Source organism: Colletotrichum fioriniae, assembly GCF_027942845.1.
Source record: "Colletotrichum fioriniae strain IMI 355084 chromosome Unknown scaffold_18, whole genome shotgun sequence".
NCBI classification, from domain to species: Eukaryota; Fungi; Ascomycota; class Sordariomycetes; order Glomerellales; family Glomerellaceae; genus Colletotrichum; species Colletotrichum fioriniae.
This window is the reverse complement of record NW_027076854.1, coordinates 359,243-378,249: the sequence shown is the minus strand read 5'-3', so window position 1 is coordinate 378,249 and position 19,007 is coordinate 359,243. Positions and strand designations below refer to the sequence as shown.

The 19,007-nt window shown below is 53.8% G+C and overlaps 2 protein-coding genes across 2 annotated transcripts; both read left to right on the top strand.

The window, feature by feature from the left end:
• Positions 1–4,038: 4,038 nt before the first annotated feature.
• N0V96_011583 (uncharacterized protein) lies at positions 4,039–4,653 on the top strand (the record flags this gene model as incomplete). The annotated part of the gene is made up of 1 exon (XM_053193605.1): positions 4,039–4,653. The coding sequence occupies one exon, from the start codon at positions 4,039–4,041 to the stop codon at positions 4,651–4,653; it is 615 nt and encodes a 204-aa protein (XP_053048923.1).
• Positions 4,654–17,010: 12,357 nt separating this feature from the next.
• On the top strand, positions 17,011–18,711 carry N0V96_011582 (uncharacterized protein; the record flags this gene model as incomplete). The annotated part of the gene is made up of 1 exon (XM_053193604.2): positions 17,011–18,711. The coding sequence occupies one exon, from the start codon at positions 17,011–17,013 to the stop codon at positions 18,709–18,711; it is 1,701 nt and encodes a 566-aa protein (XP_053048922.2).
• Positions 18,712–19,007: the final 296 nt, after the last annotated feature.

Here is a 19,007-nt window from a genome sequence, read left to right as displayed (position 1 = left end):
TCGCCCTGTAATGTCTCCGATCCTACGGATACAGCCATGGGACATTCTCAATCGGCTCGCCAGACTAAATCTCGTCGACCCAATGGGGACCAAAGACACAGAATTGTCTCTCATTCGTCAACAAACCGACAAACATGGGGGCTTCGATGCGAGGTGTCGTGGGCCGGTCAGCACACCCTACGTGCCTGCGTGCCTCCATGTATGCAACTACACGGCGCATCTTCCATCCCACTCGTCGCATACGGCATACGGCTACGGTGATGCGGACGCTTGGTCGGATCCTTAATGTCATAATGTCATCTTTGTCTTCATTCAAGCCCAGTGGAGCTCGGACTCCTATCGCGGCTGCTCCCCGTCCACCTGGTCCTGGAACCGGTCCTGGGTGTTTGGGTGACTGAACCTCACCTCAACGCGCAGCACCTACGCCAGACCATCACCATCGTGCATTGTTCACTTGCCAGATTTCGGTACTTGCGCATGCGCAATGTCATGCAGGCCCAGCTCACCAACCCTTCGCCGATTGTTGTACGACGGCCGATCTCCTTTCGGCATGCCGAAGGTCGGCAGCTGAGGACCGGCGCAACACTTACACACCTCGCCGCTGTCTCCTTGCCTCGTCCCTCGAGGACATTGGATAGTGCGGTGCCCAACAGCCAAGAGTCGCCAGCCAACAAAACCCAACTCCGGTTTCTTGCGGTGCCTCTTCAAACTCCCATCATTTACATCACCATGATCCTCTTCTCGGCCCAAGGAATCCCATCAAGAGGGGAAGGGGGACGCATCGATCGACACCACAGGGCTGGCTGCGCAACCAATCGCTCCAAAGAACAGGCATAGAAAGGAACAAGCTTGCAAGTATTACACCCCCATATGGCCACACACTAGCAGGGCTAAGGCCCAGATGGCGTGGCTGGTAGGGCTACCCTTGAGCTCACCTCAGCTGAACCAGGTCACCCGTCCCCGTCCCCGTTCCACTCGCTCACACTAACACGCTTTGCAATGCGACAACGCCCCCTTGGAGTCGGAGCTCGCAGGCAGTCTCTGCAAGCTTGCTTTTGCGACGGATGACCTGCTCCAGAACACAATGAGTTCCCCGCCGCCGCGACACGACGTCTGTTCTGTACGAATCTATTCAACGACCTAGAGAATACAGGTCGCCGAGCCGCCACTGCCGCGTACCAATCGCGGTCTACTGTGTACATATGTACGCATAGATACAATGATCCATCAACCACTGTGGATATGTCAGCAATCGGTACTCCGTACCCCGCCGCCGTCCAGGTCTGTCACTGGAACAGCTTGCGACAGTCTCTCTCCACTGGCAAGACATGCCGTGAATCGCTCACAATTCCTCCAGCTCAGCCCGCGTTGCTTCGTTGCCAGATAGTTGCCGGTCACACTAGACTAGAACCTCCTTCGCTGCGATGAATTAGTAGCAATGTGGGATGGCCGCCGCCATGGGAGGTTGCGCCGTCCTACGGTCTACCAGACCCAGATCTCGGCGAAGCAAAGTCCCGTCTGGTCTGGTGGACCGTCTGGACTCCACGGCCGCCGACTTACACGGGTGACGGCCGAACCTCGACCAGGGCCAGGGCCATTTCCAGCTTGTCTTTCCCTGTCATGCGGATGCCCAGAATTCATGTTGGGCTGAATGACAGGGATGCGGTCTTTTTAGTTGCCCCTCCCCCTTGTTGGCGCCATTTCCAGAAAAATCGACCCCAAATGTTGGTCTCCATTCGAATGTGCAACAGGCGCCAACACGCGACGAAGCAAGTCAAGAGTCCGAACTGCCTAGCACAATGGAGTTGGAATGGGAGCAAGTTGGCGCTTTGCTTGTCACGTTCGAGGTCGCATCCCCGTTGATACTTGACTACACCGCCTTATCGGTATTCCCTTCAACGTCTCGTTCTCCGTCCCACTCAACGAAGCCCGCCTCTTATCAGAATCGCCCCCGGGCGGGATAATGCTTATACCAGTTATGGTGCAGCGGTGCTGACACTGTCAGTCGCCTCCTTGGCCAGTTAGAAAAGTCGGGATGGGAGAGACCAACAACACCTGTTGCCCACCCGACCCAGGCATGTCAAGTCAAATACATACTCTCAAGCATATGGCTCATGATGACCGCATCTACTCCGTACAGAGTATCAGCGTCCATCAAACCTGGAAGCCACATTTCTCCACCCGTGGGCGCATCCATGGCCACCCCATCCGCGCCCGCTTCTGCAACACCGCTTAAGCTCAAAGCGTTTCCCAGCTTGGAAGACGACCAGTCGAAGTTGTTAACCACACACCTATGCATGCGCCGCCTTGCGGCAAATCTAAGCAAAGGCTTTTCGCCATCGTGACTATACTAGAGTATTGGGAACCTGGTTAGTGCAATTGTGATTTCAGGGCTCTCTCGCTTATTTCATGAAGGAGGCTGACTGAGAATGTAGAAGGCACTCTGAAAACGGGCCCTCCTAGGCGAGCGTCTCTTGTTCCACGCGCAATTCCAGGATCTCGTCTTCGCACACCTCCTCTCTTATGCTACACACCCTCTCATATCCACGACCCCTTCATCATCTCATTCCTTCCAACCTTCTAAGCGGGACCAGATCTGTCGATACGGTTCAACTATTCCCACATCGTCTTGTCTTCCGCGACCCGGCGCATCAAGCATCGTGTCTATATATATGATACTCTATCCTGCCCAGCTTGCCCGCCAATCCTTCCACCCCACCGGCGCTCTGTTTTGGTCTATGATCCTTATGCCGTCCTAGATCCTTATCCATTCCCCTTGGATCTCAGGTTTCCCACGAAGGACTTCCTTTGTCAAACTCAATTGACAACAACGCTATTTGTCTACGAGAACACGGCGCATAAATATCCTCCGTTTGTCTCAACCCTCGTCCATTGCGACCTGCATCTGCCAAGCAAGGGAAACGGCACCTCAACCGACCTCGACCTACCTCAGCTTACATCCCCTTGGGCACTTCGGAACCGACCTGTTTGTAAGTCCGCTGTCTTTTACATCTACTGGGTGATGCCGCTGCCCGTGATGCGTGGGAACCATTCAAATTCGGCCGATGGTTTCAGAGCTTGCGGCGCAATGAGCCTCGCGCCACCCTAGCGCGCGGCATCCACTCGAAATAGCACCATAAAAGGGATCAAGCACTTACACGTCGATCATCTAGACAGACCTCCGCCAATTTCTCTCCCTCCCTCCCTCCTCAAGGCTCGCCCTCACTCACGTCCTTTCTTCGGCCACCCTCCTCAACACACGCAAAGCAGTCGGTCCAGCCCGGATCATTATTCGGCAGCTTTCCCTTCCCGACTTACGGCAGATGCGGCGGCCGAGGCCCACCTTCACATCCCCCTAGTCGCTTATGCCCAGCAGCGCCTTTTCATTACTCGCAAGCCACTGCTAGGTCTTGGCCAGGGCCACCAGACACAGGCATACCCCAGACGTACCACCACCTGGCACCACACCGCATCCGAAGTCCATCGGCGAAGGTACCTCTACCTCTGCTGAAGGCTGACAGACCCCCTTTACGACCTTCGCAAGCCTACCTACTCACTTCCCATAATCAGCCGGACTGTCCTTAAGCAGCCATGCCCGCCCTCACTCATGCTGAGCTTGCCTTGGGCGAGCCGCGTTCAACTGGTCGTTCTTACCACAACCTTTCTTTCTCTCATCTCTGCACCGGTCTTCTAATACTTACCGTCTTGGTCACCTTGCGTTTGGTGGTATGTGGTGCTTTCTGGACTACCGCGAGCAACAAGTTCAAGAAGTCTCAAGAATACGATCAACACGCCAAAGACCAACTTGACCACTTGATCAATCAGCAACGGCTCCATCATCTCTTCGTCCAAGACGGGGGCTGGGTCATGGCAGAAAAGTCACGTGGGGTCAGCAGTAACACCCTAGTTGCTGGGGCTGAGTCGACTAGGAAGATCAGTACGCAGGACGGTTTCATGAGGGGAAATGAGAAAGAGTCGGTTGAAGGCACAGAGAAGAGGAGCAGCGGCGATATGATGTTTGCGGATCGCATCCATCGAATGGGCAAGGCTGCGGGTCAATCTCCAGCCCAATTCATGTTGTCGAGACCTCCGCAGCCTCCTCCTCTCACACCCCCGGAGCTTTCGCCATCGGTGTTCACTTATGATGAGCGCAGAAGGAGCTTCACCAGTGGTATCTCTGAGCTAGATGCGTCGTTTTTCGAGCAGCCGAACCCCGACTATATGTCATCAACATCAACCGGCGCCTCGACAGCAACGCAAGATGCGCAAACTACGAGGTCCTCCCCGGCACCCCGCAGGAGATCTTACACCAAGACGCTTCCCATTGGAATCCCTTCTCGGTCGTCGGCCCCGATACTTGACGATGAGGCCAGCATGGTCTTTTCCCCTGCGTCGTATCCCCCTACGTCACCTCTACTCCCCGGTCCTCCCCCTATCTACGGTGAAATCCGTTATGACGAGGCCACTCAGCAAGAGATTCTCGTGCGAGGCGAGATTATCTCCTCTCTGGATGGTACGGGGGCCGGATGGAAGAGGCATACGAGAGTATACGGAGGCGGCGTCTGCCTTGCCTGTGCAGCATCCGGTGATGACGGCCACCACCACGGCGGTTTCTACGGAGAGAACGTCTTACCGCAAGAAAAGCGCTATTGAGAAACGAAACTAAAACGGCCTTGAAGTGAGTCGAAACGAAAGAAGAGAGTGGTCTAATCGGGGTCGATGATACCATTGAGACGAGTCCTTTTTCTCTGGGGCGTAAAGTGGCGATAGACGCAAGCGGCGCTTCACCAGCATCACGGCGGCGGCACAAAATGGGTTTGGTATTCCATCTCATCGGGGAGGTCTCTTCGTTTCATCCAACAACTTACAGCATATTTTTACTGTCAATTCTTGTTTTCTTTTCCTCAGCATCATGGTCTTGGGGCTTGTCTATTCCGAATGCTATTGAACGCTATTTTATTACATCTTGGGTTATCGGGTACTCTGGACAATGGAAGAAAGGGGGTTTCTTAATTGAAAAGGGGGACATGTACTGGTGAACGGATGGGGTCGGGATTTTTCTTTTTTTTCCCTCTCTTGCAATTTCACGCTTCACGATGTTTATGAGTTGATGATTACGATGCCAACACCAACCCAAGAGTTGGTGTTGCGACTGCTAAGTGTTTTTTGTGTCTGTGTTGTGGAAAAAGATGAAAGAGCATGTACGTAGTTGAGAGAAAGATTTTCGGTGTATGAGTGAGAGTACCTAGGTATGCATACGTGAGTATCTAAACCCCGAGGCGAATCCTAAATAAGTTCATCTTACCTTTGCTGTGTCTGCGTACTCACTCGTGTGGTCCCAAGTCTAAAATCATGAGCGGTTTGAGTGTCAAAAGTATACTGCACAATCTAAAAGACGTATGCCCATCTGGGAGGGGAGTCTGAGGTATCAGTTGGTTTGTTTCTGGTTTCTAGGCCAACTAACTTGAAAGCCTATCAATAAAACCAAGGGTCTTCATGGGGTGTCTTCAGGGAGAGTCTCAATGGGGACACAAGAGGATCACTTAGGCCTCATGCGAAGTGTCACCTTCACTTGGTTGTAGGTTGCTCCGTAGGGGCGAAGCTATCAAGGAAGCAGACAGAACCAGAGACCAACGTAGACGATAAGTTAGAGCAGGTGATGTACGGCAGCGAGCGAGCCATCTCCTTCCCCGCCTATCTTTCTTTCCATGTTCCGCGAGTGAGGGGATATCCAGCTTCATTCTCGCCAAGAAACTTCACCTGGTTTGGCTATTGATCTTCAGAGTCTCATGGGACTTTCGTTCAGACAGCAAACAGCCAAGACCTCAGAGGTAAGGGCCCCCGTCGAGGTCTCTTGATGAGGCTTGTCGAGGATAGCACGGCTCCCAAAGTTCCTTCCACCTCAGGCGCGGGTCCACGATAGCTGATGTGAGAGTGCTCCATCTCCATCTTCGAGTCTGCTTCTCCGGTTCCGTTGCGGAAAATGTCGCATCAGGAGTAGTTGCCTAGGTGAAATTGACCGAGTCAACTCAAAAGGTCTCTATCACTACCCCTGAGGGCTCCGTCGCATCGCAACCCGAAGACGATCCGCCAACTTACTTTGCCCTCAGAACCCCCTCCCCCGGCGCCGGGCAATATTGCGGGAACAGGCACGGGCACTAGCGGGTTCTGATGGACGTCAGCTCGATTACTGAGATTGAGCTTGAGGATCAAATCCTTTGACCCAAAGTTCCGAGCGTTAGCTTTGATTCGGGGGGCCAAGGTGGTTCGCGAGCCCTCCTCGCAGGGCACCTCGCAGGCAGACGGGATCCACGAACATTCGCACCCCTCTGGCCATGGCGAATCTCGCAAGAAACATGATGTTACCGTCCCTGAAAAGACGCACCCGGTGAGGTTGCCTCGGTGCTCATGTTTCTGCCTTCCCGTGAGATAGAGCGTGGGGTACGGAGACCAAAGTCCCAAAGTATGCCAGCGTTTGTGATTAAGTCTCCGATGACAAGAAGTCTCCGTGAGTTCCCCACGGCGGCTGCGATGAGGGGTATGGCGAGGTTTGCTGCCGAGGGCTGGCTCAAAGGTAATCGGCCATGTTTCAAAAAAGGAATCCCGCCTTGATAGTAGAGCTCCCTCTCAATTGCAGCGGTGATCGCGTTTGGGATGCACTTGTACCTGGACAAGGTCGGTTGCGCACACCACCCCTCGAGAACTCTAATACCCTTGACCCTGTTCTGGGTCCCATCCTCTCTTGTCTTCTTCTTCATCTCACGTCATATTCGGGACATTCCAGAACAGCCAGACGAACCCCACCTGGCTAGAATTAACGGGATTCTCGAAAGTCGGCGGATCCTGCTAGGCTGCCGGTTCGTGACTCGGTCCCCACTTTCCACGGTCCCGAAAGGGGGAATCATGGGTAAACCGGGAAAGGCAGTTGAAAGTTGATACCGTTGTAGGCATCCGGCAACGGGCGAAAGTGGTTGACTGACCAGCTGCCGCATATCTGCAATGTTTCTGTATCTACGGCCGAGCTGCGCTGATTCCAATTTACCCCTCTTTGTCGACGTGTATGTATGTGTGTGGCCTCTTTTTCTCCATGCGAGAAGCTCGCGCGCAGTTGCGATAACCTCCTTCAACTGACGGCTGCCGTGTAACACACAACGCACAGATACACCGTTCTGTTGGGAATCGCCGTGGTGGTTGCGCGTAGGATCTTGATCAGCGAACCCGCTGTGGGTTGTCTGGAGAAGCGAGGGGTGGGTGAGAGTCCCTCCATAGGGTAGCGGTGTGTCGTTGTTCATGTTTGTTGATTGAACCGACCAAACTGACACGTCGACACCCGTGATGCATGAAGAGCTCCCTCCGCCGTGAGACGCTATACCCAGGCGACAGCGCGGAGACTCGGCCAAAGTATGGCGAAGGGGACGAGCTGCAAGCTCAAGATGGAGATGGCGTTTCTGCGCATGAGCAGATCGTGAGATCACGCCCACGTCAGCTGCCTTGCTGCTTACCACCCTCTCTATCCTTGACCCTCACGCCTCGACAGCTGGACCTCGATGCCGACCTCCGCACACTTGAGAGGTGCCGCCGGAGCCTAGTGATCTTCTACGAATTTTACCGAGCTTGGAAATGAGCGCAGTCTTGACCTCGTCAAAGGATTTCGCGGGAATCTGATATAGGGTCATTTCCAAGGTTGAATGGCGCCCAAACGTATCGATAAGTTGCCAGGTAACAACAATCGGGAGGATGCTATACCCTGGGTAGAGTGAGTTTTAGGAAGAGAGAGCCGCAGGATCCGTCGTTAAAAGATACCGGGGTAACTTATTGGTTTGCTATACGAAGATTGATAGAAAGATTACTTGATTGGCTGATGAGCAGCCGTCGAAGCAGAGCTAGCAAGGAGACGAACAGCAGGAGACATAATCTTACTCTCAGAGGATCTCAGCCCTATGACATGTCCAGGCTGGACATGCAGACGTGTTCCCTCATAGGCTCAGAGGCTCAGCGAGATGGGTTGGCCGCCCAAGAGGGCCTTGGCGAAGCCTGTCTTTATGCCGTTCAAAAATTGCCGCAGTCCAGGTCTCAGCACGATCATAGGTGATTAGGACTGACCGTACACAGTCGGTGCTCGCAAGGATACATATATGATCCGCAAGACTCAGGAACAGGGTCACTGGTCTTCTCGAGCCAGAATCCACACTCCCACACTCGTTGATAACTCCTTTTCACACGTTCCATTCGGTTTGCCAGTAAAGCTGATGTTGCCGTCCCCCGTGGAGGACGCATCAGATTCTCTATACCAAAGGGGTTTCGGCACCTCAGAGCTGACCATCTGGTTCAGCGATTCCACATGGTGACTCATTTGCCCATCTCCAAATTCAGACAGTTGGCTGACCATTACTGCAGCATGGTATCACACCTTTATCAGTCTCAATGCGCTCTTCTCTGAGTGCTCTTCAATAGTCGTGATTTCTGCCATATCAGGCAGACGTGATAGATTCACAATGCTTGCTTCAAGAACGTCAGTCAGTGCTTCCGCAACGCAAATGAGATAGCGCATCCAAAGCACTGAAGACAGCCATGCTCTGCCTTGTCGATGTTTTCAATTTGTCGAGCGTAGATATCGTCGACTCGAAGTAAAAGTAACGAAACAATCGGTCCAGAGTCGTTCACCAAGACACTGGGCTATGTAAAGCGAACGCTATCATATCGCGGGCCAACGACTTTCGAGGACTGTCTGCTCCTGTGTCTAGATGCGCTTGAGGTTCCTCAACAGACGACGGAGTCTGTCTAGCGCTGGCGGTCCTGCACGGCTCCTAGTCGATGGGGAGACATCCGTTGTGACAGTCCGAAATCTTTGGAAAACAGTACATTAGAATGCGCTTAAGTTCGACTGGAGCCGGCTGACAAACTCGGCATGTTGTCAGCAGCTTTCTCAGGCCAACTGTTTCTCGCTGAACTGGCATGCTTTTGAATCGGGAATAGCAACATCCCTAGTTGAGTGAGGGAAAGCCTGCGTCTTTCTGCAGTATACGTGATACTGGTGCAGGCTCCGCGGCTATCAGTTTCATCGTTGACGCGCCTCGCGGCACTTCAACTTCCCGTTACCAAGTATGTCTGGCTCCTTGGCGGTAAAAACGCAATGACATACGAGGCACCTCAAGTCCTGTACTTTGCGCGCTTGTTGGAACAAAGATCTTTGATCGCCTCAACTCAAGATACCATAGAGGCGCCATCTTGCCCAATCAGAAACCTGTCATGGGAATCGTAGAGTCTTGGCCATGAACGCAGGGAGTACCGTAGCCCGCAAGGAACTATCGCAGCGGGGTACGGGAACGCCACGCAGAGAAAGCTGCTACATATGGGGTTTGCTGGTTCTCGTCAACTTGTTCATCACCAATCACAAAACTAATGTCGTGGTCACCTCCGGCGGTTACGGGCCTAGACAGTTGGGTCAACGATCGATGGGTAAAAGGTGGAGGGTTGGCAATTGACTGACTGGGGCCACGTTGGCGATCTCCAGGCTTGCAGATCCGTTCTTGACGAGCTGTTGCTGTGTTCTAAGCGCTCGCCGAGAAAGGGCTTGCAGAATGCATCATGCAGGCGGTCGTCTGCGGGCAAACCATTGCAATGGGCCATATGGTCGGATCCGATTTCGTCTCTTACTCCTAGAAATCTTCTCCACATAGGTAAGCCGGCGTCAACGCCTCGCAAAGCCCATTTCGCGAAAAGTTCCCTTACGATCTTGAGGTTAATTGACATAAGTCAAGTAGTGCCACATGTCGACATCATGTAATTTGAACCTTGATCAAGCGTGATCAAACCCGAACTTGAACGTATTCGCACTTGTAAGAACATAACCGGAGGGCACCCGGTAATCTTGATAGCAATCGTTGGACTCAACACTCCGATGGATCGCGGCAGCAGGTTCAAGGGCCCATCCCTTGGGGGTCGGCCTGCATGATGGGACGAACGGTGGAACAAGGCGAGGATCGGTTGCCATTACTCATGACAAAGCCTTGGACAACCAAGTGGGCAGCGGGTAGCTCCCCTAGGCCATGCCATGCCATTTCTGTGCAATGATTCTCCGTTCCTGCCAAAATCCCTCTATTCCCGCGAAAGCGGAAACGCCATATTCGTAGCGCGGGGTTCGGCTCCTGTCAGCAACGTGGGACAGGATTGTGAATGAAATGAGGGTTTGGGATTGAATGGCTGGTGTGGCTTTGCGACTCGTGCAGGAAGAGCCACAAATTCTTTCATCGCCCAATTTGCGTCAGGGCAGACGCGTCTGCGGCGTCGCGAGGCCCGTATCTCCCCAAAGCAATTTAACTCAAGGCGCGCCGGGAGGGGCTATAGCCGCGAAGGCTAAGTTGGCACGTTAGCCACCGTCCGTCGTTGTCTCGTTCAGAGCGGACTGAACGGCTTTCTCCTAAAGGCCTATGGAGTTGGACTGTTGGAACCAAAATCATCGCCACCAAGCACCCGTCACGACTCCTTGGATGTGACTCTGGAAGAAGGCCACCTTTCAGTATCGGAATGTGATGCGATGGCAGTTGGGCGCGACAACAGGCGGACGAGTTCGAAGTGTCTGAAGTTTGACACCGGGCAATTGAGACGAAAATGCTCTCGCGACAGGCTTGCCCTCGGGACCTTCCTTGCTGACATTCACAGCCCGAAAGTGGGCCTATCCCGTTGAGATCCGTCAAGAATGTCACCTTGTGGTACTTTTCAGGAGGTTTGATGCCCACATCCTAGCGGGCGCACAGGACCGACAACGCCGTTGGGACTTGAAGTGTTCCTCTGCGGGTGTGTCTCAGGTTCCTTGCCCCTTGCTGGAAACCTTGCAAGGCGTGGCCTCCCCTGACATACATGGCCGAAAACAGAAGGGGATCAAGAGGCAGTGTGAGGGAAAAGTCTCCGTAAGAACCTGGGGTGGCCGGACACAGTGGCAGACATGTTCGTATCCATCAAATTCGTGGGTCCATCTCATATAGGCCCCATCGTTGGCATCGTTGGCATCGTTGGCATCGTAGCCACTGTCCGCCTGCTTGTCCGTTGTTGTAGCTTTGGTCCGGGCGGGCGACGGAGAAGGAGGGCTCAAAGCGGCTTCTTGGGGTATAGTTGGCTGCGCCAGCGTGTTCCGTCTTGAGTGATTGACGAGAAAGCACGCTTGTCATCCCAGCTTCAGGACACCAGCTAGCACCCGTGGAGTTGTAAACGAACACATCATCTTTCAGGCATTTTCATGTTGATTGGGAGCATGACTGCGAAGCTTCCCACCGTGTTTGAGCTGACGGAAAAGTCATGGTGCAGAATGACGAGTCCAACAGGTGGGAAGTGGGAGACACACTTGTGTCATCTTAGGCTGCTCGGTGGCGAGGAGCTATTCTGAGCGACGACTCGTTGCGTGATGGCGGGATACCTCGGCAAGTGGAGGTATGTAGCGAGGGCATAGTAACAAGGTGCCACGACGCCATGTACCGTGTTATCGAAGGAGGTGAAACAGGCTTCCCTAAGCTTTCTGATGGGAAACAGGGCCAGCAGACAATGAGTTAGGGAGATGCTGGAAGCGAGAGACGGAAACAGCTGATGTCGCTTGCCCCGATTGTCGCCCTTCTCAGAGAAGCTAAGAGCGGACGGCATCAGACTTTATGCCGCCTTGTTTGGAGGAAACGAGCGGGAGGGCCGGAGAGCAAGAAGAGCGAGGAGAGACGCGCAATAGCAATGGGGCTGTTCAACCCCAGGCGAACAGATTACGGCGTATTGGATTGGCCTCTCTTTTTGCGTTTGCGAAGAAATGATGAACTACCATTGAGTCACTGATAATTAAGTTGGGAAGCCTTGGCGGGGAGATGCGGCATCGGTGGAAAGTATCGTGTGGTGTACGGGAAAACCCCTGGAGGAGGTCCAAGCAGTCAAAGCTTGCCATGGGGATGGAGGTGCCGCCGCCGTGTTGTCGGTGCCAATCTGCTTTTCGTCCAGTGTGCGGCGAAGCGTTCTTTGTGCCGATGTCAATCATTCTTGAGCACGATCGTCTGTAGTAGTAACTCGGCCTGATGGATGTGGTCGAGGCCATGGTCCCAAGAGGAAAAAAATCCGGGTATTCAACCTGCGACCGGAATATCGATGGCCATCGAACTATCTGTAGATGGTGAAGTTGTCATTATGTTTCCGAGGACGCCGAGTGTAAATACCCCAGCAAATGAAGAGGAGCGTGGCAGGGCCCTATCGGGTGCGGCTGCCGTTAATGCTGAGGGTAGTGAAGGATCACCAGAGTCTTGTTCTAGTGTTGCGGCAAAAAGGCCAGCTTGGCAGTGTTTGAACGGCTGTCGATACCGTTGCTGATTGATGAGACGGCGTTTTGCGGTGGATTCCCCCATTGCCAGGTGGGCGAGCTTCGGCTCCGTGTTGATCAGCACAGAAATAGAAAAGACGGGAAAAGGTTGGGGTCCTCGCAAGGGATCTGGAGTCCTGGACTCTGGCGAATGGGCGGCCGGTCGGATTGGATGGTTCTCGATGCAAGCTGGACCGAGACGTTATGCTATGGCGAGCCATGTTCCATAAGGCCGGTATCGTAGTTCTGACCAGAAGAAGGCATGGTGGCATGGAAGCATGTTCGATGTAGCGGTGCGAGCGAGAACGAGAGCTAGACCCAATAGACGGGGAGACCAGCGATCCGGGCTCTAGCGAGAGTTTAGCCCCTGAAAACGGCCAGAACTTGGAGAATGATGGGTAACACACTACTGTGGTAGGTAGAGTGGTAGATGTGTGGTGTGTGATGGTGCTTTGCATTGACGTGCGGTTGTAGTAGTAATAATGGTGGTGGTGGTGGTGGTACCAGAGGCAGCTCCCAGAACATAGAGGCACAAGATGTATCCTTAGGTACTTAAGGGCACCTTAAGTTGGGGTTCTGGTCAGGAGGAGTATCACGATGAGACTGATGTTGATGCAGTAATAGAATCGAGGGGTTTGATGCTTGCCCGTGCTCTGGCTGGAAGTTGGAACAGACGCTGGGAGGAAGAGCAGGAGTCATTCCTCTTGGGTATGAGGATAGCGGAAATCGGTGCCAGAGCCAGAGCCCAAAGCAAGGCAATGTTTCGTCGCAAGGGGAAGGGGGAAAAGAGATTCCCATCATAGGGGATGGAATGACAGAGGCGGTTGTTGTCTTGGATGGATGTCTTGGATCGTGTTGGATGGTGGGCGGGTGATGGTCTCCGTGATGGCGCGGGAGTCTGAGCGAGTGCCGGGGCGAAGGGCCGTGGAATAATGGTGCTCCAGCTCAGAGAATTAGGTACACTAGTGTTGCTGGCCTTTGGTCCACCGCCCTTGGGTCCCAAGGTCCTTGGGATTGGGTCACTCACTGTGTGTGATGGAGGGTGATGGAGGGTGGTGTTGTTGTGTCTGTAGGTTTGATTCGATGCAGGACATGATGGATGCATCGCGCTGCTGCATGAGCTGTGCACACATGGCTTGGATGTTTGGCCCAGAATCTGGAAACAGTTGCAACGACATATGCAGGGCATAGAGGTGAACTGTGAACAATTGACAAGAAGCCGCAAAAGCAGCTACTCGCCCACGGGCAGGAGGCAGTGGTGACATAATCCAGTGATGTGCAGGATGCAGCAGCCAGAAACGCGAGGCCAGCAACATCTCTCGGATGCAGTCAGAATCTGCAGCTGGCAGAGAGGTCGCTAGGAACCTAACTCTGCTACCTTACGGATACACAGTCGAACAGTAATTCAGACAGACAGGTAGGTACGCAGGACTCCATAGACAAAGTTAGGTAGGTAGCCGGATGCTGAGGAAGGAGGAGAGACCGAGAGACAAGGTACAAAGATACTTTGCCCAAGGTGGCACATTGTTGCAGATGGAGGGGCGAGTTTACCTTTGACTTCGAGTCACGTCTCCTGGCCTAAGGAAGACTACGCGGTGATTGGCCGACGAGGCTTCCATTCATCACATCAACTAGCCAAATTGGGGTAGCCGTCGGGTACTCAGTACCTTAATCTCGGGATACCTGAAGGATGAGGTGACTCCAAGTCTCCTTGGTCAAAGTAGGAGCGATGGAAGAGCAAGAGCACCTGACATGGCCACCTCATGATTCTCAATGCTCAATGCACAATGAGGTGCCACGGTGCCTACCTACATAGGTGCCTATCTGAAGGCTTGTAATGAGTCAACGTTGATAATCCCGTCCTTTTTTCGCGAGGTAAGGCATCCATCATGATACCATGAGTCAATTCGAACTTCCAGGTTGGGGTGGTTCGACTGATGTAGGCACAAGCACACAGGGCAAGGCATTCACTGAGCAGACAAGTCTTGCCGGACCCGCGCGCGGGTATACGGTGGAAGGTACCTGCCTACTCCATACCTTATGGGTTTGCTCTTAGAGTTGCGGATAATACTATAGAGTGTCCAGAAAGAAAGCAAAAAAAACCTGAAGAAAACGAGAAAGAAATGGGATCGCTGCTCGGCTGCCGTCAGTTCTCATCCCTGGCCATGCCTTGTTACCGAGTCGCATTCCTCGACTGGCTATCTGCCTCAGCACTCAACTTTTGATGAAGCCACAGCTGGACCCATCATGCCGCCGCCGCATTGCCGACGCGGTCTTGCCCTGATTGACACTTAAGGTATTTGTACGGAGTATTCTGGTAATTAATCCTGTGTGTGGCACTGGTAAAATTCGTGCAGTCTATTTAGTTTTTTTCTTGCGGCGTCGCCTTCATCTTTCTGGTATTTGCTGGTAGGTGCCCTCCTTGTCTCCTTCTTCCTGCAGGCTGTGGTGGATAGATGAAAGTGGAGCCTATCCATTATGGTAAGTCCAGATGCAGACACAGCGAGACTTCTCTATCCTTTCTAGTGCATCTTCATAAATGAAAAGGAAGGAAAAATGTCAAAGGGTGCGGTACGGGAAGGCACCTCAGGCAAGGCACAAAGGTACATCTGGATCTGGCGTGAATGGCATGGTTGACCCACTTGAGAGACCCTTGTCCTGGGTTCTCGATCACATCATTGGCCCATTTTGTCGCCAGCCTCTGACTCCACTCTCCTTGATTGGTCAGGCGCTCGCCTTGAGTTGGTAGAGTTGGGTGTGGAAGTGGAACCATGGGACTGTGGGTGGTGTGCATCACGACCGTCGACCTGGCAGGACCTGGGCCTTGTCTGGCGGCCTGGCCTTGTCCCCATCTCCACTTTCTTTGGGCTCCCCTGGATGGTGCACCTGCTTGGTGCTTGGTGTTTGGTGCCTGCCCTTTCACACCCTTGTCTGCCCTGGCCGTCCTGGCCAGTCCTGGTCTGGTTCCCTCCTTCCCCCTCTCTCTCTCCTCCACCTTCAACCCACCCCCGTCTCCTGCCTATCCGTTCCATTGAGTGTCTCCTGCCGCTCCATTGCTCCTGCTTCAGTGGACTGGACTCTCTCTCACTCTCTCACGCTCTCAAACTGGCAACAGCGACTGACCGGGCTGCAACTGCAACTGCTCGTGCTCTGCCCCTGCTGTCGCTGCTTCCCCTTCTTCTCTTGCTGAGTGCTCCTGCTGCCGCCGCTGCCCACACCACTGGACCACACCTACCATCCACCCCCTTGCCTTCTTTGCCTGTGCTTCGTCCACTCCTTCCCTCCCACGCCGCCGCCGCGGCACCCACCCACACCACACGCACCACATCCCATCTCCATATCTTGCCGTCCACTCGCTGCCCGTCTCCATCTTCTACTTCTACTTTTGCCCTCTCTTCCTCTCGTTAGCTCACCGCCCTTCTTTTTTTCCCTCCTTCAACCTTTCTCTCCCCTCCTCTTTCCCCCGCCGCTCTGGTCTGCGATTTGTTCGTTATCGTCGTCGTCGTCTTTTGGAAGGATAAAAAGGAGAATTCAAAGAAAACAAAAACAAAAAAAACAAAACCCCCCACAAAGCCCAAAAGCTCTCGCATTCTCTTGAGATCCGTCTCGCATCATCTTTTCCAACCAACCGCACAAATTCTTCAGGGGTTCTGGAAGGCTTGCTCACCAAAATCACTCCGCAATTACGCGCGACCACAACACGCACAATTCTCCCCCATCCTCCGAAAGAGACGAAATCAAAAGGAACAAAAAGGAATCCGGACCATCCCGTCAGCAATCGCATTGTGCATTCTGCATCCTGTCTTGACCATCGACACAGCACTCCCAAACCATCAGAGAAAACACTTTTTAATCGACTGTATTCTACTTCGACTTCGTCCATCCGTTTCTTCTTCGCAACAAATACATCAGAGAAAAAGTCCACTTCGTAATTTTCAGCATCGCTTCGTCTCCGACACAAAGCAACGCAAAATCTCCCAGGCACAGGCAGATCATCAGGTTCGCAGCTACCCCAAAACTATTCGGTTTCTTGAGGAAGCTGCATTATCCCTAACTTTCTCTCTTGCCAACTTTGCAGCGATATCCCTCACGCTTGCGCCTTCGATCTCGGTTAAACAAAGAAGAATTGGTTCTTTGTGGTCCGCACCTCTTTCCTCGACCACAACCGCTTCTTGCCAAGTGTCTCCAGACGCCCCAGCGCTGTCTACACACCTTCATCGGCATCACATTGTCGCCCACTCTTTCATCATTACAATCATTTTTTGTCTTCCCTTGACCTCGACGCCCGGTTACGCGACCACCTAATCTCACCCACCAACCACTCCGTCAATCGATACCATCCGAATCACTGCCGAATTTTGGATTTCGACTTTTTGGCACCTTCAACAACTCCGCCGGCACCCTTTTGCTACAATTCCAGGACTAGCTCCGGATTTCGTCAAGGATCGCTCGGATACAAACCTGCCACCACGGACAGAACTGCCAACCGAGTATCACAATATCTCTCTTGACAGCCTGCGCTCCGCATTCTTCCTCCGCTATCCTTCTTGTAATTCGACCCGGTCGCCTCAGCTGCTTGCAAGGCTTCCATACATTCTTTCTCAATTTTCCGAGCCTTGAAAACTCGGATAACCCAGCAATTTCGCCAGCTCATTTTCGCGACCGAAATCGTTCCCGTCTGAGCAATGGACGCAGGCGGTCTCGCTCAAATGAACTCCACAAACTTCTCAGGCAACAGCCTCGCCATGCCTGGCGGAGGGCTTGCCTCGCGCCGCGGTGGCCCCGTCAAGCCTCTGTCGCTGTCCAGCGCCACTCCCGGTAGCAACGCTGCCGACAATGGAGCGCCGACTCCCCGTACTAGCCGCTCGCATCTTCTTGCTGGTTTGAGAACGGCTCCGAAGTCCGCTACCGCCGCCAACTTTTCTGCTACCAACAACGCCAATGTTGCTTCGCCCACGTCGCAGTCTTTTGCTGCTAGGAGCAACAATCTGAGCTCCAACATGTATGCCCAGGCCCAGGGTAACCAGTACAACGGCCCCAAGACAGCCCTTCCTCGGTATGCCGGTCAACAGCAGCAGCAGCAGCAGCAGCAAGCGTACCAGTCTGTTCCGTCCAGCCAGCATTACAGTGCTGAGCAGGTTCTTGCTCCTCCTGAGATTCACTTCGACGAGCAGGAACAGATGGACCCGAACTTGTACGCCCAGTTGGTTGCCACCAACATGTACCTTGCTCAACAGCAGCAGCGTCTTCAGCAACAGCTTCTCAGTGTCCAGGCCGCCGCTCAGCAATTCCAGGGCCTGAACTTGCAGGGCGCCCAGCAACAGATTCAACAGCAGCAGCTCGCCATGTACCAGCAGCAGCAACAGCTTCAGAGCATTCAGCAGTCGATGATGGGACAGATGCAGCAGCCCCAGCAACAGGTCTACACGTACTATGACCCTGTTACCCGCCAACAGGGCTATTACATTGACCAGGGACAAACCGACCAGCAGGCCCAGCTGGCACAGATTTACGCCGCCTTGGCTCAGCAGCAGCAGCAGCAGCAGCAGCAGCAAGCTCCTCGCGTCCAGGTGTCTCCTCCTCCTGAGAACCACGCCACTCCGTATCGCACTACCACCCCTCCCAAGCGCTATGAGTCGCCCTCTGAGGTTGCTCCTCTGCCTCCCCCATCCGCAAATGCCTTCCGCCGTGGCCATAAGAAGGTCATGTCGCTTGCTTTGAACGGTAACAACCAGGCCAGTCTTTCACCTTCCCAAGAGCCTCCCAAGTCTGCTGGCCCCAAGACGGCTTCTTTCCCGTTGACGCCTCTGACCGGCGGCTATGGACCCGGTCAGGGACGCGCCGGCGAGCATCCCATTCGTCAGCCTCGCGGACCCCCTTCCATTGAGGAGCTCAAGGCCAAGCCCATTGCAAAGATGGAGGGCAGCAAGAACTTTGCCACCCGCGCCCGCCGATCTGCAGTTCACAACCTTGTCCGTGCTGGACGTGAGCGCAGAAAGGGTCCAGGTAGTTCCAATGGTAGCATGAGCCCGGTCTCAGAGAGTGCCGAGGAAGAGTCTGGTACCCCCATCACCGACAATGAGTCCGACTCTGGTCGCAGTGGATCCGGCAGCCTTGCCGGCGATATCGACTGCTCCCTGCCTAGCTCAAGAACTTCGACCAACGGCAGCTGGGGAGCTATTGGCTCCGACCGCCCAAGCTCCCGCCAAAGAACTCGCAAGAGCGTCGACAGCATTGGCAGCAACGAGAGCGGTGAGAACAGCTTCGCCAGCGTCTTCAAGAACTCGGCCCAACGTGCCGGTGTCGAAGTAGCGGACGGACAGCGCAAGGCGCCCATGCTGGTCTTGACCAGCGCCGAGAAGCGCAAGAGCGGCATTCTGGCGTAGACTTGTTGGTCCTCGGACGTTACGACGACTATGCACACCTATGTCTTTCCTTATTGACGACCTGCACGAGGGGGAGGTTGACCCTTTACCCCATAAAGTGCAGGACTGAACGATGGGTTGGACGGTCTGGCGCGCTCTTACGAATCATATGGTGTTCTTTTCAAGGGGTTAGGTGGCTCATTTTACATTTCAGCATCCGAGGCTTGGTTGACTCGCAAATTCATTTTCACTTCTTTTACATTCTTAACCAAGTCATCGGATTATCGACAGTCTCTTGCTACTGATATTCCTCGTAT